This window comes from Monodelphis domestica, chromosome 1 (assembly GCF_027887165.1).
Source record: "Monodelphis domestica isolate mMonDom1 chromosome 1, mMonDom1.pri, whole genome shotgun sequence".
NCBI lineage: Eukaryota > Metazoa > Chordata > Mammalia > Didelphimorphia > Didelphidae > Monodelphis > Monodelphis domestica.
In genome coordinates, this window is record NC_077227.1 from 638,318,054 (window position 1) to 638,342,059 (window position 24,006).

General features: G+C 39.7%; 2 protein-coding genes across 2 annotated transcripts in view; one reads left to right on the plus strand and one right to left on the minus strand.

Moving 5' to 3' along the window:
• Positions 1 to 297: 297 nt before the first annotated feature.
• MDH1 (malate dehydrogenase 1) lies at positions 298 to 22,569 on the minus strand. The gene is made up of 9 exons (XM_001374861.5): positions 21,941 to 22,569; positions 14,654 to 14,758; positions 11,396 to 11,492; positions 9,174 to 9,349; positions 6,020 to 6,142; positions 2,794 to 2,970; positions 1,681 to 1,794; positions 1,368 to 1,457; positions 298 to 645 (listed from the first exon to the last, which is right to left on the minus strand). The coding sequence occupies exons 1-9, from the start codon at positions 21,941 to 21,943 to the stop codon at positions 520 to 522; spliced, it is 1,011 nt and encodes a 336-aa protein (XP_001374898.1). The 5' UTR covers positions 21,944 to 22,569; the 3' UTR covers positions 298 to 519.
• WDPCP (WD repeat containing planar cell polarity effector) overlaps positions 22,497 to 24,006 on the plus strand; it is a 380,194-nt gene continuing 378,684 nt past the window's right edge. The window contains exon 1 of the mRNA XM_007476757.3: positions 22,497 to 22,833. The gene's annotated coding sequence lies outside the window, so the exon portion shown is untranslated. The remainder of the gene's footprint in view (positions 22,834 to 24,006) is intronic.

Genomic DNA, 24,006 nt, shown 5'->3' on the forward strand with positions numbered 1-24,006 from the left:
GAATTGAAATATATCTGAATATTTCACCTATAATGTTAGTTCTATTCTCTTTCAGCTGAGGCTGAGAGACTGCTTGGCTTTAGGCATTCCCAGCTGCTGAATAGACAAAGCTGATGAAGCATTTGACAGCCATAGGTTAGCCCCTGGGGGGTGGGGGGGTTTGCTACAAGCATGCCTGAAGGGTAAATTAGTCGGGATTGGAAAGGGAGCAGGTCAACCTGGGTTAACCACTGGTTCAATCATCTGCCTGGCAGAGAAAACAGAAAAGAGATCCAATAACTCAGAAGACAGCCTGAATTAGAGCCCGTCATTTTTATTTATACTTCGTCACTAACACCATTTGATAACATGATGATATAGTAGGCACAAGTCTGTACCAAGAAGCACACAATTTTTTAATGCATGGTTTTTCATAAGTAGTTTTGTCAAGTACAGTATCATTATTTGGTACTAGGTTTAAAGACGACACTTATATTTTTCGGGTTTTATGTGTTTTGTAATATCATGATATTTGTCTAGTCATGCAATGGTAAGAAATTCAAAAGCGGTCTCTTTTTCTTCCGACAGTTCCTTTGCAGTAAGATCCATCTTCTCACGGGAGAAATCATTGATGGGGAGGCCTTCCACAAACTTCCAGGATTTATTCTGTGAGGAATAATGGCAAGTCAGTATCGTGGAACCTCGGTTGGCTTCCTTTCCCCAGAGGGAGGGGTGCATGGGTGTAGGGGAGGGGGCGTTTGGATTTGAGGACCCCGGGGTGCAGCAGCTGGGATCTGAGTGAAGTGTGTGCTAGGCCTGCAGTGAAGGTCCCAGCCCAAACCTGGCCAATCCTGGGACCTTCACTCCTCTCCATGTTCTCCGCTATAAAATGGCACAAGGGCACCCGGCAGGGTTTGGGGTGCCAGGCGACGCCTTCCCTCGGAGATCCCTCAAGCCCCAATCACAACCTAGTAGGGAGCTCCACCCAGACAGCTCCATACCCGCCCCACCCCCCACAGGAGAGCTGGTCTGTATTCAAAGCAAGGCATACTGAATGGGGGGGGGGGGAAGGGGAGGAATACTGAATAAACACTAAAAAATAAGTATTTCCTGAGGAAATAATCTCCCAACAATCATGCTGGACCAACTGTTGCTGTTCAGACCAGCCGTGATTTGCCCACAAAAAGCCAGCCTTGAACTCGGGGCTCTCTGGCACCGCCCACGGCCCCCTCTCACCGGGTCAGACAGACAGACAGGCTCTGCGGTCCACGGTGTGAGATGGTCCTCATTCACCCAGCCTGAGGCATATCCCTTGTCTGAGGAAGCAGCCGCTCAAGCGGACCCACTGCACAAGCCCAACCCAAGCCAGCGGGGCACCATACACTCACCTTGATTACAACAGGGAATGAGTAGAGCAAGTCTTCCGGGACGCCGTAGGAGTTGCCATCGGAGATGACTCCCATGGAGACAAATTCTCCCTGAAAAGAACAAGGGTTTATGGGGCGCCGCAACACCCCGCGCCTCCTCCCCGCTGGGCTGCCTGCTTCTAACGGACAATCCTGTGTTAATACAATTTAAAACCCGCCTTGCCACTCGCATTCTTTGTTAATATAGACTCGGCAATGGGGTACTTGGGGGAAATGCAGGTGACAAATATGCAAACAAAGCGGGGCTCCCAGGCTGGCGATCCGCCGGGATTACCTCCGGAGTTCCGAACCAGATATCTCTGACATGGTCGCAGATTGCTTTGGCAGCTGACATCGCACTAGACAATTTTCGAGCCTTAATGACAGCTGCACCACGCTGCTGAACAGTCTGGAGTGGGGAGAAAAATAAATGGATTACTTGCTGGTGCTCCTCGTGTTTCCTATCTATTTAAAGCTGTCACTCACAAAACAATGAGCTCAATGCAAATAGGTACTTTACTATTTGAGGAATATTAACCAGAAGACACGAAGGGCTAAAAATCTAGATTTCCTCACACAGAAATGCTGCTGATAAAGGAAAGCAGCGGTGGGGAAAGTCTCCTCCCAATAACAACTGGATCTACCCGCGGCACCCTCCTCTGTGCCAACCCTGCAAGGGGCGAGTCTTTAGGGGCTGAGAGGGACAAGCTGCCGCAGTGTCCACCAGCAGTATCCACCCAGTTACTGCCGCCAACTTCAGGAAAACGTCAGCATGGAGGCAATGGGTTCAACCACATCCAATCTGATGACAATCGGATTGGTGCCTGACATTTCCAGTCATGGGCTACCAAGACTAATCTGTTTTTCCAAGATTCGACTTTAGGTTCGGATAAAAAAAAAAGCCTCAGATGGCCCTACAGTTCAGAATATAAGTCCCCCCCCCCAATCTTGGGAACACAAATAGGACCAAATTCTCAAGTCCCAAGAATGAGCTCCATAGACAACAAAAATGGGCATTCACGCTGTATTCAGGAGAAAAGAGTAGGGATGGGACAGGGCGAAGGTCTAGTGCCTTCCTTTAGGGATGTTTATAATCTAGCAAGACACACACAACTTCAGAACAAAAACAGTTAACAAGGGTAAAGTAAGGATCATTTGTGCAGAAAGGATGGAGAGCAAAGGTTCAGCACTGTGCCTCAGATGAGGAAGAACTTTGCTCCTAATCTCCATCTACGCTGGCACCCAGCAGTGAAAAGGGAGCCAAGTAACCTCTGGCTGGCTCAGTGTCTCCCTGTATGCTGCTGTTTATTCACGTATTTAGAGTCCCCCGACTCCAAGAGAGGCAAGGCAGGGGATCTTCCCAGAGTTCCTTAGAATAGTGTTTGGGGTCTAAAGTGATTTTTCTTACCGTGATAAAGTCTCCCTTGAGCCAGCTGTCATCCTTTACAGCTTCATAAACACCAACTTCTTTTCCTTGCAAGTTAACCTTGGCATGGTTAACATCTGGATACTGAGTGGAGGAGTGGTTCCCCCAGATAATGACGTTCTTGACATCATTGGCAGTCAAGCCAAGTTTAAGAGCAATCTAATTGAACATAAAACATACATTCCTTTTGTTTTAAAGTGCTATTCATATTTGGAATCTACTTCAAATTAGGATTAAAAGACTTCTGAAATTTTGAGGGAATCTCTAAGCATTTTGCTAACATCTGAAAATGATCGGTTTTAGGTAGTAGCCTTCACAATAAGTAATCTATTTTTTTGTTTTTTTTTGGTGTAGTACTTTGACAGTAAATTGATTTTAAAAAAGAAACTGCATATGTAAATATATATACACACATATACATAAATATGATCAATACAAAATCAATTTTATTTTCTGAAACTTCTATGGTACGATGCAATAATAATTCATAATTCACTCCATCCATCACTTTCAGCTAAAGAAATGAGTTGTGCACAGTAGCAGAGAGGTGCTAAGTAGTTTGTGTACTGTAGAGACAACCAGCCCTGGAAACAAGAAGCCTGGTTCAAGTCCTGTCTGACCCGCACAGACCACATGCCCCAGGGCAAATCTCTTAAGCACCCAGTGCCCCAGGCATCCCCCTAAGATGAAAAGTTGTGGAGAACGGGCTGCCCAATGTCAGTAAAGAGGGTTTATTGGTGCAAGTGGTCCTTATACCTGAGAGAACCTCCCGGGACAGTTTTTGTGCTGCACATTCTATTTTAAAACTCTGAAAATTGCCATATGGTGGAAGGAGCCAGTAATGGTCAGTCGGGAGATTTCCTTCCACAGGAAAACGAGGGACTTCATGGGGCGCAGGGAGGAGGATGGGGAGTCGAGTGCGGATCTGATATGCTCCAGAATCAGTTTTATGCCTCTTCCTAGGGACGCTTGGGTGACCCATCTGATTCCTGAGCTCCAGTTTCCCCACAGGCACAAGGACAGAGCTGGGTGAGGCCTCTCTAAGGGCTAAGATTCTCAGGCTTTATATTTGGAAAGTGTGAGACATTCCTGGTCTCAATAGGGATCTCCCAAAACAAAGTTTAAATTTTATATTTGCAATACACTGATGTTGGTTGAGGCTAATTTGGTAAAACACTTTAGTCACAAATTCATGAAAACAAAAGGAACCCAACTCTATTCCTGATCCTTTGTAAACTGGGCCCTTCCTACCTTTGTTGTCTCTTTCTTTCAGAATTTTGGAACGGATACTAAATTCGGGTTCCAAGGAAGAAGAGCCAGAAGGGATAGGCAACTATAGGAAGTGACTTACCCAGGGTCACACAGCTAGGAAGTGTCTGAGCCCAAATTTGAACCCAGAATCTCCCATCTCCAAGCCTGGTTCCCTACCCACAGAGGTACCTCGCTGCCCCTTTGTTGTTTTCTTGCACATTAGATACCCTAGAATCCAGCCACACTAACCGTCATCCCTTACGTGTAAGACTCCCTCTCCCAGACTGCCTCTGCAGTCTCTCCTCTGCCGGGTGCAATGCCTGGCTCTTCCCTGACGCTGCTAAGGACCCCAGGCTACGTGGAGCCTTCCTGATCCCCTCCATGACACCCTCTGCTGCATGGGATGTGGGTTTCCTCTGTTGGGAGTGCAGGGAGGCTTTTCTCCTTGTCCTCGTGTCCCGGTATGAGGCCCAGAGCCTGGGGCAGAGGCAGCCTCCCCGCTCCCACTGCCCCATCTGGCCATGGCCTCCTGGCCTCCCAGTCTCCCCTTTGTTCCCTGCAATTGCCTGAGCTCTGCAGGGCTGGTGTGGGCTCACAGAGGGAAGGCGGGAAAGTGGGCATTGGGAGCCAGCCGCTGGCCCCCTCGCTCCCAGCTCTGGTGCAGAGCTGCCATGTCCAGGATGGGTGTACGGCCTCTCCCCGGGGCCCAGCCCCGGCCTGCGGCTAACCATGTGGGCGGCACACACTGAGGGCCTTCCAAGGAATGAAGGCTGGCACACTCCGGACGCCTGGGCCCGGCTCGGCAGAGAAGCAGTTCCTGGGGCAGAAATGCACTGGCCTTCCTTTCATCTCTCACGAGCTCAGGGTGCTCGGAGGACCGTGGCTGCTCCCTCCTTTTACAGACATGGAAACTGAGGCCTAGAGAAGTGGTGTGACTTGCTTGAATGTTTAAGGAAGGAGACTATCTACTAGATCATGTTATTTAGAAAGAAAAATTCCCTTTGGAAAAAAAAATCCTTGTATGAGTACTGACAAGGCCGTCCTAAGGCCTGTTATCCCGGTGAAAGATGGTGCCATGAGTATAGCACTGGGCCTGGAGAAAGGAAGACCTTCGAACCTGTCCTTCTGTGTGACCCTGAACAAGTCATTTATCACGTTCGGGTCAAACTCAAATAGAAATGAGGTGCAAAGGGACATAGTTTTAAAAAGTAATGTTAACTATGTTTTATTATATTTTTGTTAATTTGGTCATATATTTCCCAATTACATTTTAATCTGGTGTGGGTCATATAGTAAACCTCTGACTGAATCTATGAAATAATAACCACAATAATAATGATAATAGTTTTAGTCACTCAGTAAGATAATCTGGGGCAAATTATGATTTTTCTGAGATCATTCCAATAGGCAAACGAACATTCTGAGCAACTTCGATTTCATAAAAGAAACCTGAAATGATTTCCTTTGTCTGATGAAACCAGAGTCTGCTCTGTTACCCTCCCCCCTGCCAGCTTTTCTCTGCCAAGTTTCCTCGACATGTGGTCAAAGAACAGACAATGGCCAACGTGGTGGTTCTTCAACTTTTTTTTTAAACCCAGCTTCCACCTTATTCTCTGCTTTGAAAAGGAAAGTTCTCAGTTTCTTTAGCAAACGACCTACAACCTATTAAATCTCAAAAAAAAAAAAAGGATCGGGTTAAGTTAGACATGCCAGAGGAAGAAGGCTGAGGAACTATTTGAAATGCAGGGTATAGAGCACATCAGAAGGAGCTGCAGCTACTTGAACACATAAAGTAAAAATTAATCATCATTAGCATCAATTAAAAATAGAGATTGTAACAGAGACTTTACAAAAACCCCAGAAATTGCTTACTACTTGCCTACCTAGAAATTCACAAAATGCATGCTAGAAGGAGATTAACAAGAAAATGGCTGGTTTGACACTCAAGTCTGCTCACCTGAGACTTAGCTCGGTTATGATCCAGGCGAGTCAAACAGCTGAAGTTCTCCTTGGGGATTGATGGGGCCATCTTTGAAGCTGTCAGGCAATTGGTATTGGCGGGATTTCCAACAACCACAACCTGGCAAAGAGGAGGAGAGAAAGAAGGAAGTATGAATCAGAATGATCAATATCTTGATGAACAGGAATAGCCTTCTCAGTTAATGTAAGAGTACGTTTGGAGAGGAAGGACTCGATTATTTGTGAAATGATGATCACAAAGTTCACAGGAACAAAATAAGTTCATTGACCTTAGTTTGCTGTCAGGCTTCACCTCTTAAGATTGACTCCATTTTTATTGGTGCTTGGTCATTGTGACACTCCAAAGAAAACTATCATTAATCAACAAGTTTTTCTGGTTGTTAAAGTCTGAGAGCCAAGGTCAGCCTCTTTCCATTTTGTATCTTGTGGTCCTCGAGAACAGTTAGCGTTGATCGCTATCCACCTACCATAAAAGGTACACTGACATATAAAAGATTCTACATATCTATCAGAAAAATGGATCCATGCACAAAACCCAATTTTTTGTGGCTATTTTCTAAGAAATCAAATTTCAACTGGTTAATGTGTAAGTAAAGGCAATGAATCTGATTCCCATGAATTAAGTAGAGGAAGAGTAAAGATGAACTTCTTAACTAGCACTGATCTTTGAGCAATCTCAATTTAAAAAAAGCAATCTGAAGTAATATCTTTCTTCAAAAGACCCCCACCCCCAATAATATTCATTACTGGCTCCAAAGAGTTAGGAAGTGAGAAAAATGAACTTTTTAGGCAATTCAAAAGAGGAATTAGAAGGCAATTAAGAGGGGGAAGCTGGGTATCTCAGTGGATTGAGTGCCAGGCCTAGAGACGGGAGATCCTAGGTGCAAATCTGGCCTCAGACACTTCCCAGCTGTGTGACCCTGGGCAAGTCACTTGACCCCCATTGCCTAGCCCTTACCACTCTTCTGCCTTAGAGTCAATACACAGTATTGACTCCAAGATGAAGGTAAGGGTTTAAAAAAAAAGAAGGCAATTAAGAGAACATTATACAATTAGCTTCATTAAATGTTATATGAAATAACTTTTTAGTCTTTTGGGGGAAATATTTTAATATACCCACCATACAATGAAACCCAAATCAAAGAGTATAGAGAGAATAGCATGTTTGGGGAAAAAAAATGAGTCTTTAATGAAATGTGTATGAATGAGAAAGTTCTTTATTGCCTCAGGAAGTAGACAGCAGTAAACCTAGCCAATACCTGTTGTAGATAGTGTAATGAACCATGTCTGTTCTTTCATGACACATTCTGGGAAGTTACATTTTTGACTAATGATGACTTAAATTTGTTTCTTGAAATCTGCCATTTTTAAAAGGGTAGGTTCCAATTAGGTTCTTCTTAAATAAGAGTTTATTTTATTAAAGAATTAATATTAAGCTAATAAGTTTTTATTATGTTAATAACAGGGAAACAGTATGGTCCAACAATGAAGTATTTTCTCAGTAAACACTTCAATTATCCGTGATTTACAAAGGTGTATTTACTCTCTCCATGGACGCACTGCAATTCTTCTGTACTTTAGGAGATGGTTAGCTCTGCGGCTAAAAAGTTCATTATCAATTTGGCTATACAGGGTGACAAATTTTTCTTAACTTGGCTGGGCTGGTGTTTAGGTGAAAGTCACAACAACCCATCATTAGACCAACACTCAAAACCTTTCCATCTTAGTAGAGCTTAGTGAAGTGACAAAGTGGACAGAAATAAATGCTAGATCTGGAACAAGCAGGAATTTAAATCCTGCCTCAGACTTTATTAGTTCTATACTCTGTTCAAGTCACTTAATATATGCCTCCCTCGGTTTCCTCATCTATAAAATGGGGATAACAATAGCAACTACCTCCCAGGGTGGTTGTTGAGGATCAAATGAGATATTTGGTAAGTGCTTTACAAACTTTAACATACTATATAAATGCTAGTTGCTATGATTATTATTATTACAACTGGACCCTGCGATACTTTACTAGCAAAACCGTAAGAATCCAGGCTCCCCTTCATCAAAGGCATCTGAATGAGAGTTCTCAAAATCTACAACAAAACTAAACCCCAAACATACTGAATTCTTTTAGACAATTTTAAGGGACAAATGAGTACATCTCTGTGGGCATTACTTGAAACATTACTTCTACATTCATTGATCTTTTCATATAACTTAGCAAAGTCTAAGGGGAGGAAAATTATGAGATCTTTCATTTTTATTACTCTATGTCCGTGACTTATACCACTGAATAAACATACAGCTAACTAGCTGTAATATTATAATGTAATGTAATATTCAAGAACTCATCTATATTCCCTCTTCTAGTTCTGCTACTGGTTTTTTCAGACTTTAAAACTTTGTCTCAGCTACTCTTTCATCTTGGAATTTCCCCTGGATCCTAGCACAATCTTATCTTGGAATATCAAATCCACCCCAATCCCTTCTCACCCTAGAATATCTCTTTGCCAATCTGGTCCCTTTCTCCCATGGAAGAGTGACTCCCAGAATCTACATTTGGAGGAAGATGGCCAATCTTCATTCTACTCTGGTTTTTGTTCCTGACTTTCTTGACTTAAAGACCATGTCCCCACATGGTATTCTATTCCCACCACAAAGTCCTTTTCTCATGTCTCTTTTGTTTGTTATCTTCCCTCATTAGCATGTAATCTCCTCCATTACTTATGACTAGTACTTGTGTCCCTAACACTTAGCATAGTGTCTTATATTCAATGTGTTTAATAAATGCTTATTGCCTTTGTTGTTATACAGCAAAGTAAAATACCAGCAACTTTAAGAGTCTTTGTGGATAATTTAAAGAGGTTTGAAGTTGCCACCTCATTTTAAAAAAGCTCTATACATTTCCTGAGACTTTTGCAAAAGGATTTCCACAACTTCATAAAAATAAAACAGAAAAAGAAATTACTTACTATGAAAAAAACAGACCATGAATTATTTAAGTACTTTCTGTATTTACTAATGCATTGGGTTACATAAAGGCAAATTGTTGAGAAGATCTCCAAAAAAAAATTTCTGTCTGTTCTGCTGAAAGCAAGGAGATATTTCAAGTGAAAAAAGAAAAGAACCAGACAAGTCACCTTAACAGTCTTTTTGGCATATTTTTCCAAAGCCATTCCCTGGGATTTGAAAATCTTCACATTTGCCTTGAGTAAGTCCTTCCTCTCCATGCCTTCCTTCCTTGGCATGGAGCCAACCAGAATTGCTACATCCAGGTCTTTGAAGGCAATCTCTTCTTTATCTGTTGCAATAACATCTGTAAGACAGACAAAAAGGAAAGCTCATCAGAAGTTACCATTTGAAGGACCCTCTCATCTGACACTTTTGCAACAATTTCATTTTACTAGTATGCACTGGTTGGGATGGTTATGGAGGGGTGCAAGGGTAAGAACACTGTGATCCTTTGCTGCAAGCTTCCATAAGTCTCCTGTGCCACACCTCAGAAGCTCTCCATTCTTTCCTGTTTCTCCCACTTGCCTAAGCCCAGGACAATGGCGTGCTTCTCCTGGCTACAGCTAACATGTCCTTGATCAACTCTTCCTGTCTCTTCTTTGGTATTGCCTTACTTATCGGCCCCTTTCCTATTGTCTATTAACATGCTCATACCTTTTCATACTTAAAAGAAAAACAAATAAAATAATTTAACCCTGTGATCTCCTTGAGAGTTCACCTTTGCTTTCTCTCTATTTCCCTCCCACCCTTTCAATGCCAAAGTCCTAATCATATACACTAGTTATTTCTGAATGGGAGTTTGAATACTGTAGGGAGCACACAGTACGGAGAGCAACCCAACTGTTTAACACATTTTCAGTCACTGGCACTCCTCTACCTGGTTGGGTGGGTGGGTCGAGCCCTTGGTCTGCCCACACTTGCTCTTCCTCTCTTCTTCTACCTCAGCAGCATCAGCCAGAATGCAATAGTGGTAGATGTCCCTTAAATTCCTCAGTTGATTTTTTTTTATGATGAATAAGATGAATTGCTTGTTTCAACTTTATTCTATTCTTTTCTAATATCTATATATGTATAGTTCATAATGTACAAATTACAGTAGTGTGTGGGGGAGTTATATTTGGGGTATAAGATCAAAGAAGTTTTGAGGCCAGTGATTTATGCTTGTTCTTTCCCTCTTTCCCCCCTTCACCTCACGATCTGCTAACTTTTTAGCCTTCCCAAGAACTTGGTTTCTAACCATCCAATTCTACTGAAACTACTTTCAGAAATGACCTGCACTGATCATTCTGATGGACTTGTCTCATTTTTCACACTTCTGGATCTTGCCGCTGATCACACTTATTCCTGTTAAACTACTCTCCTGGTTCTGACCATCCCGCTCAGCCTCCTTCTCTCATTCCTGATCCTGCTTCCACAATCTTGGTGTGGGTTTCCCCTAAGGTGTTCTTCTCTTATTCTTTAAACAATTTCATCAGTTTCCATGGGTTCAATGATTATTTTTACCCATATAATTCTTAAATCTATACATACACAGGGATGAACTTCTTTCTTGAATTCTTAATCTTTCTAAAGCATAAGTCTGACATGACTAATCTCCTGTTTCAGAATCCTGAGTACTCCCTGTTGTCTCAAGGATAAAATGTGAATTCCTTAGCCAGGCATCTACACAGCAGTGGAGGAGCAGACTGTGTTTATGGTAGAAGCGCCAAGTTGACAAAATTAGATCCTTGAAGTATCAGGCTAAATGATGCCACAAATGTCCCTGCCCTCAAGGAGCTTTAACTCTATTGGAGGGATAAAACACGTACTCAGATAAGTAGGCTACAATGCAGGGAATGAAGGAGGAAGACCTCTCTAGGCAGAAAGGGGGAGAAAACACAGAAATGAAGGAAGGCTTGTGGCCAGAGGCAAGAGACAATGTCATGACTGGAGTGTAGTTATTGTCTGGGGTCTGGATCACAGAGGACTTAAAGGGAATAATGTGAAATAAGGCTGGAAAGGTGAACTGGAGCCATGGTGCAAAGAGGTACCCCAGGGCCTGGGAAATAGCAGGTACTCAATAAGAGATTGTTGGCTGACTCGGTGGGCCTTAGTTTCCTTATCTATCAGATGAGGGATTTAAGGGGTAAAATCCCTCTGAGCTCAGAAATTTTGTGATTGTTTTGCTCAAGTCCTTTGCTGAGACTACTGATGAATTCTGACTAGAACCCTTTAGCAGGCTGTTCACTTCTGGTATAAAATCTTACTGTCCTGTGATTCATACTTTAATAAACAACTAAGGCAACCATTTGACTTGTTTTGTGAAGCTGATAAATTCTACCACAGAAGCCTTTTGTTTCCAGTAACTAACCTTTCAGGAGGGGAAGAGCACAGTCTTGCAATTCCATTACTACACCATCCAGCACACCCATCATGGGAGTGATATCCAACAAGACAAGAATAAGAGCCTGGCAAACAACAAAGACAGCACCCCAATGTTTAAGTTATGTCCTGTTAAAATAACAAAAAATTCCATTTCTTCCCAATGTTTTTATATGCAAATTTACATCATATTCTCCACACTAGGCAATTTTTTATAAGATCTATAACAATATTTATTTCCCAAACCACCTTACAGAGCTTATCAATCAAAATCCAAATAAGTTATTTCACTGAATTATATCATCATAACAATTCATAGGGGGAAAATACATGGCTAATAATACCAAGCAGATATACCAGAAAAGAAGAACAAATACAATCACTTACTAAAATGTAATAGCAAAGAAGTAATTATTTTAAAACTATCTGGCACTAGAAAAAGAGAAGAGAGGAATGGATCAATAATACAGAATAGAGAAAATAGAATGGGGGGGGGGCACTAATACTCTTCTATTTAGGCATCATTCCGCCAGGAAAAAAAAAAGGTTTTATTTAATATACCATTAATCTACATCTGACCTAAGTCCAAACTGGCTTAGTTCCCTATGCTCTCTGATATGAATATCCTCCGCAATATGATTTCAGATAACACTGGAATCTTGGACAAGTAAAAATATACTTTGGCTGAACTCTTCAGAATTGTTGAGTAACCAAGTCATCTTCCACTTCTATACTGGATCATCCTCTTTACTACAGAAGTTAAATAAAGGGATCTTTGTGTCCATACTGTAAACTATGCATCAGAATAAGCTATAACTAGATAATCAAATATAAAAATTTTAAAATTAATTTTAAAACTAGAAGAAAAAATATGCTTATTTCAATTATGAATAAGAATGACTTTAAAAAAAAATCAAGTCAATACAGATTAAGGGAAAATATCTGAAGAAAACATATCAGAAAAAAAGTCCAAAATCCAGAATGCACAAAAACAAACTGATGTTTACTAGCTTTACAATATACATTCTCTATGGAATAATGAAGGAGGAAATACAAACTTCTATTAACTGCATGAAACTCAAACTTCCTAATAATCAGAGAAACGCAATCAGGACAATTACCTTACAAGCACTAGAATAGCAAAAATAGCAATAAAATGATAAAGCTTCATCATTATGAGGTTGTGGGGAATCACAAATTCTGCTATATTATTGGTAGGATTGCAGATTGGAGCAAATACTTTGGAAAGCAATATGCTAGTCTTCAATAAGAGTTAGAAAATTGATTATACCTTTTGACCTAGCTATTCCAATAGTTGGGATTTGGGATGAGTCCAAAAATAACATACAAGGGTCTAGCTATACAAAAGTATTCATATTTGCTCTATTGAAACTAAAAGACTAGAAACAATTTGTAGATCCAACAATGACAGAATGACTGAAAACATTGCATATTAATGGAGTTATAATGCCATTAAGATTAATGTGAAACAAAAAAGCTATGTGAGGTGACAGAATAAAATCAGAACTAGACTTGTATAAATAATGATTACAACTACATAAAAAAATGAAAATAAAGGGAAAAAAGAGGGCACAAAGTCAAGGAAATTCAAGTAGGATTTGAAGGTGACATAGAACAAGCAGACCATATCTGATTGTTTATTAAACTTTTCAGCTCTGACTAGTCAATTTTTTTCAGTTGTAGGCTAGTGAATTTTATCTCTTGGCTTTTTTGTTTCTGATTGTTATTAAAACTTAAAACTACGTTAAGATGCACACTGCATTATACTATACTATACATACAATACTATAAAAGAACATTCAGTAAGTACAACAGAAACTCAATACAGGTTTTGGTGAAAGTAAACATACTGAAATCTTCAAGGCTACTTGTTATGTTTTGATACATTGAATGCTTGGCACTTTTGATATTTGGGGTCTCCTTATGGTAAACTTAGTATACATGAATCCATATTCCAATGAAATGCTTTTGGATAGGTATATTCTCATCTGTGGTGATGAATTCTGAGGAATTTTGGATTGCTAGTTTTCCTGAAGTAGTCTTTCCTCTCCTCCAAACCCAGAAACCCTCACTCTTCAGAATATTGAAGGAGATGATATTACGAGTGTGGTTCTAATGCATATGCCTAGTCCTAGGGTAGTAGATTAAGTCTATTTCCTATATAGAAGTGGAATCAGTCTATGATAGACAATGAAGATTGCATATTGCAACATAGGAAAACAATGTTTCTATACTCACTTACTACTAAGTTAATTAGTGGCTACAGGAAGCTAGAGTCTAATGAAACATATTTATCCCCCACTGTAACAGTATCTCATAACTTAGCCATGAGAAGAACAAAAAGCTTGTGGAAGTTACTCAATATTTTAGATTTGACATTTCTGAACCACTGAAGGCTCTTCTTTAGCAATTTCACAAGAGCAAACTTTTACATATTGGGTGAAGTAAGTCTCTATTTGCTCTCTTAGTGCAACTGCCTAATCCAGCAAGCATAACGCCATCCAGGTAGGGGGAACTGGTTAATAACAACGGCTTCAGTTTACACAGTTCTTTACAGTTTACGTCATCCCATTTCATTATCACAGTAACTCTGCAAGGCAGTTAGATGGAAAGAGCAGGGGATCACAGTCAGGGGACCTGGGTCTGAATCAAAGCTTTGCAACTTATTAACTGTGTGACCTTAAGTCAATCACTTCATCACCTTTAGACTCAGCTTCCTCAGTTATAACTTGAGGATAATGCTTGACTTATACTTCAGAGTTGTCATTTACAAATGCTATATAAATTGGGATTATTACAACAAGTTAGGCAGTATGAATATTACTATATCCATGGTATAGCTGAAACATCTGTGCCTTCCATATTTCCAGAGATTTACAAAAGTCACATAGATATTAAGCAGCAGAGCCAATACTCAAACTTGTCTTTCTGATTTTAAATCTGTACCTCTAGGGAGGCAAGAGCTGTTGTTCTCATCCTCATCACTTGGATTTTTTTTCTCTTTGAAGGAATGTACTCATAGTTTTGTTAATAAAAAGTATTTAAAATACTACATACATATGTTATATGTGAATATATAACAATAATAAATAAATAAAACTTTGTAATTCAGGAACATTTTCCTTCCTCAGTATCAAGGATTCTCTCCTCAGAAAATTAAGAGTAAAGTTAAACAGGAACAGATAGATAAAATTCAATTAAATAAATATTTGTTAAGTACTCTTACCTGGTCCTTCCCAAAGACATCTCCTTTAGCAATACTGTAAAGAAGAGAGTAGGCAATTTGACCAGCTGCTCCAGTTACTAGGACTCTGACAGGATTGGCGTCACCCTTAAAAAAGACAAATTGCATTCCAGTAAATGTTACTTTGCTCTGGTAATATACAGTTGACATTTTACAAGTATAATTCTATATCCCCATGTACATGTATTTATATATCTTTGTAATTCTGACAAAGATGAAGATAACTCACATTAAGCATATAAAGAGAGATTGCACTTTAAAGAATTTATAGTGGAATATTTGTAATTTTGGTGATTATTTATACCTTACATCATTTTTTTTTGTGTGTGTGAAATGTCATTTTTGTGTGAAATGTCATTCCTAAAATGTAGTAGGAAGAAAGGGGTTGCTGAAGAATTATATGATAATACTGCAACCCACAATATGAACTGAGAGCAAAAGGTCCCTAGAAACAAAAGAATTCCTATCCCTGCTGCTGAATTAGAAGCAGTAGTTTCCTTGAGCAGATTGGTTTTAATCAAAACAATTCACATCTTCTTCAATTGCTCTTATCAGTTTTCATAGGGTCAAGATTATTTATAGCAGCTAGCCACAAGATAGAAATTGGATGCTGAAAACAAAATTTTGTTATTTCCTCCTGAGAATTTTGGGGCTCAAACAGCTGAGGAAAATGTGGCAGGCAGCAGTTAAGTCAATGACATGCCCAAGAGCACACAACTTTGACCTCTGGTTTTCTTGATTTCAGGCTCCGCATTCTATCCACTGAATCACTTAGTTGCCTCTTCATGAAAATAGGAAGGGAACAATATTAAATATAATATATACAACATATATTATATACAAAATATCAAATACAATAACAAATGGCTTATTATCATAGAGCCTAATTCCTTTTGAAAACAACCTAATATAAAGTTCATATTCAAAGATGATCCACTAATGGCTTATGTACTTCATATTTTTCAATTAGCATGATGAATCTATACAGATACATAAATGTCTTCTGGCCTAGTTCCTCTTCTGATATAGGGCACTCACGCAGGAGCCCTGCGCACTGTATTAGGAATGCCATCTGTGATCACACAACAGGGTGGCACACAGACAGAAAATCACAAACATGTTCTCATTAGTATATATTCTAACCAAGGCTTGGTAAGGAATTCTACTGTTCCACTTTGCTTTAAATTTGACTGGAAGAGATAGTTGAATTGAATTGAAGATCAAAGTTGTTTATACATTGAAGAATGGTTCTCTCCCAAAGAGACTTACTGAAGAACAGAATTCTTCATTGATCCCAAAATAAAATTTGGAAAAAGACTTTCCCTTTGGATTTTTCCAGATCTTCACACCTCCATACTAAACATGATATGTAAGCAAATCAAATTATATATATAAATAAAATATGTTCCTGGGTAATAAAATATATTATAGACATTCCAATCTTTTAAAAATATCACAGCTATTTTCACTTTCACCCAAAATAGTTTTTTTCCCTATGTACCTGAATATAAGAATCATAAGTGATTTACTAGGCATAGGGAACTCACTTCCTAGTGAGTAAATGAACTCTCTTCATTGATCAGAATTCCTCAGCGATTTAGAGGATAAGTGCTAAGGTGGTGTTGGTGAATCTTTCAGAAAACCTTTACTTTGGTATGCCCAAACTGTACTATATGCTCTCATAAGCTTTCTAAGATTTCAAAAAATATTATATTTCTACTCTTAAGGCAGAATGACTATATTGTTTTACTTATATTACTGGTCTCTGAATTATATGCTACTGGACGTGTTCTGATGGCTCTTATTCTCCTTTCCTTTCCTAAACCTCACATTCCAGTTGGAATCTCAATTGGAAGAGAAAAATTAAAACAAACAAAAAAACTTTGTGAAAATCATGATTAAGCAAGAAAAAAATATTACAAAATGAAAATTATAATTTCAAAATGTTTTAGTTGGAATTGGTGTGTACTGTTTACTGAAACTATTTCAAGGTCTCTATTCTGAAATATAACTGCCTGCAGCCACAAATTAATATCTTTGTGGGTGGACACCTGAGAAGGAAACTTAGAAACCTAGGGAAAATGGGTGAAGGGGATAGAGAAGGAGAAAGAAGGAAGGAAGGCTCTGAGACAAAGAGTTCAACAACATAGACTCCTTTGATGGTGGAAAGAGAGAGAGCTGCACGTGTTCCTAATCTTTTATTGGAGAATCAAGGAATGGGGAATGGGAGGTAGCTAATGAACATACGACATGGCAGAAGATTTAACACTGGCTCAATTGACAATCATAAGATCAAAGAGGAGGAGGTTAATCAAATATGCCACCTGGTAGGGAATCTGGTCTGTCAAGGTAGGAGCTAGGACCCTGTGGCAGCTAATGTCCTACCCATGAATTCTCCCGACCTTTGGATTGTAGGTTTGGAGAGTGATCAGAATGAGTAGAGCACCAATTAAACACAATGATCAAGAAATAACATGCCCATGATTCTGGTACATGAGCACATAGGTTGTAATATTAATATACTAATAACACTTTCAAGATTAGTCTATACCTGGGATGCCAACATGTAGAAGGAGCCTGGTATTAAGAACCATAAAGGCCTGGGTTCTAGCTCTGACCTTGCTATTTTACAACTGAGGTGACCTTGGACAATTCAACTAATTTCTCTTTGTCTCCATTTCCTCATCTGCCAAATGAGATGACTGGACTAGATCAGTAGTCCTTGAGCTCTTTAGTGTCAAGATTCTAGAGATGACTTCTTAAAATTATGAAACACTTCCCTCTCCAAAAGTTTTTGTTTATGCATCTGCAAGTTTTTACCATATTAGAAATTAAACTGTCTTAGTATTATTATGAAAATGGTTTTGACTGTGGACCCGTTGGAAGGAACTTGAGGACCCCGAGGAATTGCTGGCCTACACCTTGAGGACTACTGGATTAGATATTCTCAAAGGATCCTCTTAAAACAATATGGCTGTGTAGCATTTCAACTTGAAGATATACATGAGTTAAAAGACTAAGAAACTTGGGGCTCATCACAGAGTATGGGCTACAGCTACTAATATTTATAACGTTTCAGAAACCCTGCCTCTAGATGAAGTGGGAACACTGTAGTGTAGTTCCAATTAAAGGCAGCTAGATGGCAGAGTCGGTAGTCTGAGCATGGGGTCAGGAAGACCAAATTTGAAATCCAGCCCCAGAAACTTAATGTAAGTAACCTCTGTTTGTGTCATTTCCCTCAATTATAAGATGAGGATAATAGTAAACACCTATCTAGTAGGGTTGTTATAAGGCTCAAATGAGATAATTATTTGTAAAAGAACACAGCAGGTGTTGTATAAATGCTCACTGCCTTCCCTGTCCTTTCTTCCTCCCAACAAAACTTTAAATGTTCATATTGCAAAAGAACCAGAGTACCTTAAGAGAATACATACCTAACTCCTATTAGGCTCTACATTATCCAGTAGGGACTTTTACAGCATTTAGTTGCTAAGAAGCCAATTTTGGTGGTTAAAGACATATATTTCTATAGGCAAATAAAACAAAAATGTCTGTTCCTTTTTTAACAGATTGAGAATGAGAACACTCTCAATTTAAGTCAGTCAGATAATTAGAGACTGGATAATAAAGCTAAATTTAACAGTCACATGCTCTGAGTATGGTTCAAAATTAGAGTACTTGGCACTGACAGGGTAAGGGTACTACTAATTCTTCAGACAGCTTCCTTCTTTGTCTTTGAATAAACATACAAGTATATTCTAGGATGAAAGGGACCCTAGAGATCATTTAGTATAACTCTTTTTTCAAAGACGATTTGAAACAATTTGTTAAAGGTCAGTCGGCCTGGAAGGGGTCTGAGAGATGATTTCTTTTTTTTTTTTTTTAAACCATTACCTTCTATCTTAGTAACAACTCTAAGACAGAAGGGTAAAGGCTAAGCAAATAGGGCTAAGTGACTTACCCAGGGTCACTCAGGAAGAGCCAGAGGCCACATTTGAACCTAAGTCCCCTGTTCCCCACCCCCATTTGGCATTCCATTTTCTGGGCCACCTAGCTGTCCTAAGATGATTTATTCTAATTCCATTTTATAGGAGAAAGCCACCAGGGGCTAACAGTCTTGGCTGAGATAGCATAGCTTGAGCAAGTGGCATAGAAAGGATCTAAACCTAGATTCTTTGAATTTATACTTAAGCGCTCTTTCCTCGGCCACACACCAGCCAGAACAAGGAAGGTGCAGAGTACAGCCCTCAAATCTAGATCCTCTAACTAACTACACAAATCCAGTGCTCTCTCAAATGCCATTTAGTTTAACTTCCTCATTTTACAAGTTAGTAAACAAAGTTCTAAGAAGTTGTACACAAATGTACTGGAATACTAGAATGAGTATTCAAATATATATTGGTTTTACATTAAAACAATATATATATTAAAACAAAATTTTACATTAAAAATAATTTTGAATAAAATTGACTAAATTACTGTTTTAAGTGTTTTATTATTTTCAGATGATTCTGTTCCCTTATGTTTCATTTCCAGTTTTCCTACACAATTTCATGGTATATCAACCCATTCTGATGTAGGTAATGAAATAAGGTTCTTTACAAAATGTCACTTAGACAAAGAAGTTTCTTGGACTTAATTTTAGTAGTAAATCTAAGTTTTTAAGGTGAGCGTGGCTAAGTATTTTTAACCATATTGACCATGTATTCTTATTTAACAGCAGTTCTCTTCATATATATATATATATAAAGAATGCATCAGGATCCATGCTATATTTGAACAATTTATCTTAATAAGAGTATGCAGTTAGTTTATCATCATTCCAAAAATATTGAGTTCTTGGCTATAGAACCAAATAGAAAGATCTCAGTTATCCTTCTATTATGTTGAATTTAATCCCAACTTGATTGAAGTATTATAAGTATGTATTTACTATCATGAATTTTAAAGAAAAAAACAAAATAGGGTAAGAAATGAATACATTATTTTCCTTTTCTTTTTGCCTAAGAGTACAAAATAATAGTAACCTATCTGGGCATTCTTTCACAATGTAAATTAAGAATGCCTTTCTGCATTTAGCATGGAACTTGTGACCTTCCTTCTGATGTGGGCAGTGTTATTTGTTACTTTTATAAAAATATATCAAGGGAATATTTTGTGCCTCCTGAAGCTAAAGCGCCAACATCACGTTTCTATAACAAATATTCTTTTCTTTCTCATTTCATTCAGTTTTCCTTTGAAGATACCCAACTTCATTTGTCCTTTTATCTTACTCTTTTTTTTTTGTTATACTTGTTAGCCACAGTAGGTACCAAGGACACATTTTCTCTTTAAATGATTCAGTTGTGAATTGTGTATAAAGTTTGTTTGGTTCCTTTTTCCATTAGGCTCTCTTCATATGCTACCCTGAACAGGGGAATTAACCCAGTGAGATCTAGCTATAGTTCTGAGTTTAGATCTGAATGAAGTCAAGGAAATTTTCTAAAGGATTTCTGTGGAGATCATATGGCACAAAGGATTCTGGATTCATATCCCAGCTATGTTACTCAGATGACCTTGAGCAAATCTCCTAACTCTCCTTGAGTCTCAGTTTCCTTATTTGTACACAGATGACCTTGAGCAAATCTCCTAACTCTCCTTGAGTCTCAGTTTCCTTATTTGTACACTGGAGAGAACTGGACTAGATTTGAAGGTTTCTTCTAACTATATTTTCTTTACTTTATCTCTTCAACAGAATGACTTTCAAGGAATTAGATACAGCATAGCTCCACTGATAATACATCAAATACATGAAAAGAACCAAGTTAAATTATTTTCCAACTATACCATATTTAGCTGCTTTTGTACCTATAAAAGAAGTTTAAGAATTAGGATCTTTCCTTTCAACATTTCTTTTTTTCCCCTCCTACTAAAATAAAAATATCATCTAGACAACAGTTTCCTGCAGCCAAGAGTTACCAGACCAAAGAGTTGTGACAGTTGGTTCTGATCCTCAATTTGTCATTAAGTAGCTGAATGACCTTGAGATAAATTGCATAATCACCACCAGTTTTCTCATTTGTAAAATGAATGAGTTAAATAATTTCTAAGGCACCTATTATTATAAAGTTTTAGAATTCTGATTACTTGACAGTGAAAATTAAATTCTATAATAACAAGCTCCTCCAATCAATTACTGTACTGAATACTACCATACCATTCATTTAGGATGTTATCTAATAACAGGAGAAAGAATTTAACGGAGAGTAGGTTTAATTCAAGTAACTAATATCTGGAACCAGGAGCCCCATTTTTTTGTTAGGACTCTATTGAATTACTCCCATCACCTAAAAAAAGCAGGCCGATCCTGACTACGTCACACTTAGCATCGACTCCCTTCCCCGCCCTTTGTCCTTCTATCACAAGAAACCAGAGCTCAGATCTTAAAAGATTAGAAAGCATTACATTGAAAACAAATTTCTTCCAGATTTATAACAAATGGGTCGTTGAAAGAATGGTGCATATTCACTAGTGATACTAAGAATCTAATACACGTCCTAGACTTATAAAAACAAGACACACGAACACATTCTGGTTACATTTGTGAAATTAGATATGGCTGAACGTTTCCACCCACAAATGTAGATCTTAATCTGGGGCACCTGAAAGCGTCACCTCCACAGCCACTTCATCGCCTTCTCAAGTCAAAGTTTTCCCACGGGAACTGTCTCCCTTGCTGTTATTAAAATTACAGAAATAAAATAAAATGGAAATTTAAAGGGGAGAGGACACAAGCAAATCTCTCCTTTTGGCATGCTGGATTTTTAACGGTGTCTGGCTAGTAGCGGGGTACGTAAGGGAATAACCTTCAGTCACCTCTTTTAGCCCAACAGGGCAGCATCCTAAGAGAGATGAAAAAGCACACCTGGTGTATGTGTGTGTGTGTGTGGATGGTGTCCCAAGAGGTAAGATCGTCCCCCATCCCGGGAGAGAAACCCTTCCTCCTGGTTGGGGGTGGATAAAGGGAGAAATACCATTTTCTCCGTAAGCCTCAACAGAAGAAAGCAATCCCTTCCCAAGCAGGGCCACTCAAATAGTTTTGACAAAATGATCTTAAGGACTCCCAGGTTTAAGCTTCCGAGAGGGGGAAAATTTGAGGACAGCGATTTTAGCACAGCTGTCTTCTTCCCCTTGCCTCCCCCTCCCCCAATCTTTCACGGCCAACCAGGCCCCAGGCGCGGCTATAAGTGAAAGAGCTAATTGCGGAGGCAGAAAAGTTGGGACACTTACCATGGCTGAAGGTGGACAATTTCAGGGACTAACGACCAGTCTCACCTACAGTCAACCAAGCAGGTCACCTCTAACTGCAGCTACACCCAAGCAGGGGACAAGAGGTATTAGCCGGAAGGAGGAGCGATTCCTAGTTGCCAAGACCGCTGGGTGTGTAGTTTTTTGCTCTCTCTAGTCTGGGCCAACTCCGTAGCATTTCGTTTAGCTTTCAGACTACAATTCCCGCAAGGCTTAGCGTCTGTCTTTTGACTGTTCTACTAGCGCTGTTCATTTCAGAGCCAAATAGTCCCCGCCTGTGGGTCTCCTTGGATGGAGGCAGTAGGTCAGCAGAGGGATTGACGCGGAGGACTTGGAGGACGCCCTGATAGCGTTCAGCAATTGGCGGGAAGGGAGGGAGGTGGGTAGAAAAGGGAGGGAGTGACAGCCCCCTTGGGGACGCTGTCTAGGCGAAGCCTTTAGGACACTTTTTTCTCTAGAGGTTATCTGCGGGCTTCCGCTGCGCCAAGCAGGTTCAACCCGGAAACTCATCATTTGGTGCCAAGCGACCGAACATTTGAGTGGGCAGAAGTCGGAGGGTGGAGGGGGGTAGGTTCGGGCTTGGCTGGTTGCTATGCGACGGGGCGGCGGGAGCGCTGGCTGGATTCTAGGTACCAGTGGGAAGCGGTGGCTACGTCACCGTCCCACTGCGCCTTTCCCGGCTCTGTGATTGGAGGAGACGCCGAAAGCTCCAAGCCTCGGGTGCCTCTTCCTGACTGGAAGCTGGGGCACTGGGGAGGGTGAAACCCCCGGCCACTGATTAGTGGGGGAGGAGGGGTGAAAGTGTGTGGGAGCTGGTTTTCTAAGGCAAGTCCAGGGAAACGGGGCCCCAGCACCTCCCTCAACTCCAGGGACAGGTAAGCAAGTGCGAGGACCCTCCTCGTGGGCTGCCTCGGATTCTCTATCAGCTTCTCCATGGGGTTGGCCTTTTTCCTCCCCTTTTCTGTCAGGGTAAGATTGGTCCAACCCGGAGACTTCAAGCTCCCTGAAGTTAGGGAGTTCTTGGTGTCTTTAATAAAAACTGTTTTGTCTAATCTTGCTGCCTCCCCTAGACCTCTGTGCATCCCCATTTCTCAGCCCACCTGGTTGTGTCAAAATAGGTAGAAATTTTGAAATTCGGTCTTGACCTAGTAGTTATTCTTTCAACACCCCTATTCTCTTTCACATCACCTTCTGGGTGCCTTGGGATTCACCCTAGCTGGGACCGTTAATTTTATCCTCATGAGCCTAGTTGTCCCAAGACCACTCTTTTCTATGACCACAGGCTTCACCCATACTGGACTTGATCATTTCAGGCACTAGTTCTCTTTTCTTGAGAGAACCAAGTAAGGAATAGAGAAAACCTCCTCTTCTCAAGAAGAGAAGGGGGGGGGGGGCAGTAAAAGATCTAGTTGGCTGGTCCAGGCAGTCCTAGATAACCAGAACCTTAAAAGAAGTATTTAGAAGTGATACTGCCCAAGATGATAGCCTCACCATGCACTACTACACCTATACACTAGGAGAAGATTGGAAATACTCTGAAGTAATAAATTTGTCAGTATATGGTAGAACTGAAAAAATGTTGACGTCATCGAAAACATTTGTAAAACTGATTTTTCCATTTCTGTTGGAAGAGAAACTAAAAGGGATAACTACTGATTAATACTGATTTTTTGTATTTATGAAAAAAGTGACATTTTCTCATCTAGTGTTGGTTTATTGTAATTGTATTGTTTATTGTAATGGGAAATACTTGTGATATTTAATCACTTAAGGAATTTACGGGACCTTTTAGGTTATTAACATTTATTTCCATATTGTATTTCTAACAAGCATTAATAGGTGCTATTAAAAAACAGTAACAAAATAATCATTAAAATTATCAGGGACTTATGAAATTTTATTTTAGTCGTGGAAAACTTGGTTAACTTGGTTTGTTTCATAAAGACTTAAGAAATGATAAAAGTAGAACTCTCTTCCATGTGATTGTGACCCTCCCCTCTCATTTGCCTATTTTCTTCACTTATGTCACCTATCTTATTTTCCTGCAG

What these genes read in the sequence shown, in the direction of transcription:
- MDH1 (XM_001374861.5), bottom strand. An exon ending in TCAAGGGAGACTTTATCACG is followed by an intron (nt 1,795 to 2,793) that starts GTAAGAAAAATC and finishes TCCCCACTCCAG; the next exon opens with ACTGTTCAGCAGCGTGGTGC. An exon ending in TCTGGTTCGGAACTCCGGAG is followed by an intron (nt 1,458 to 1,680) that starts GTAATCCCGGCG and finishes TGTTCTTTTCAG; the next exon opens with GGAGAATTTGTCTCCATGGG.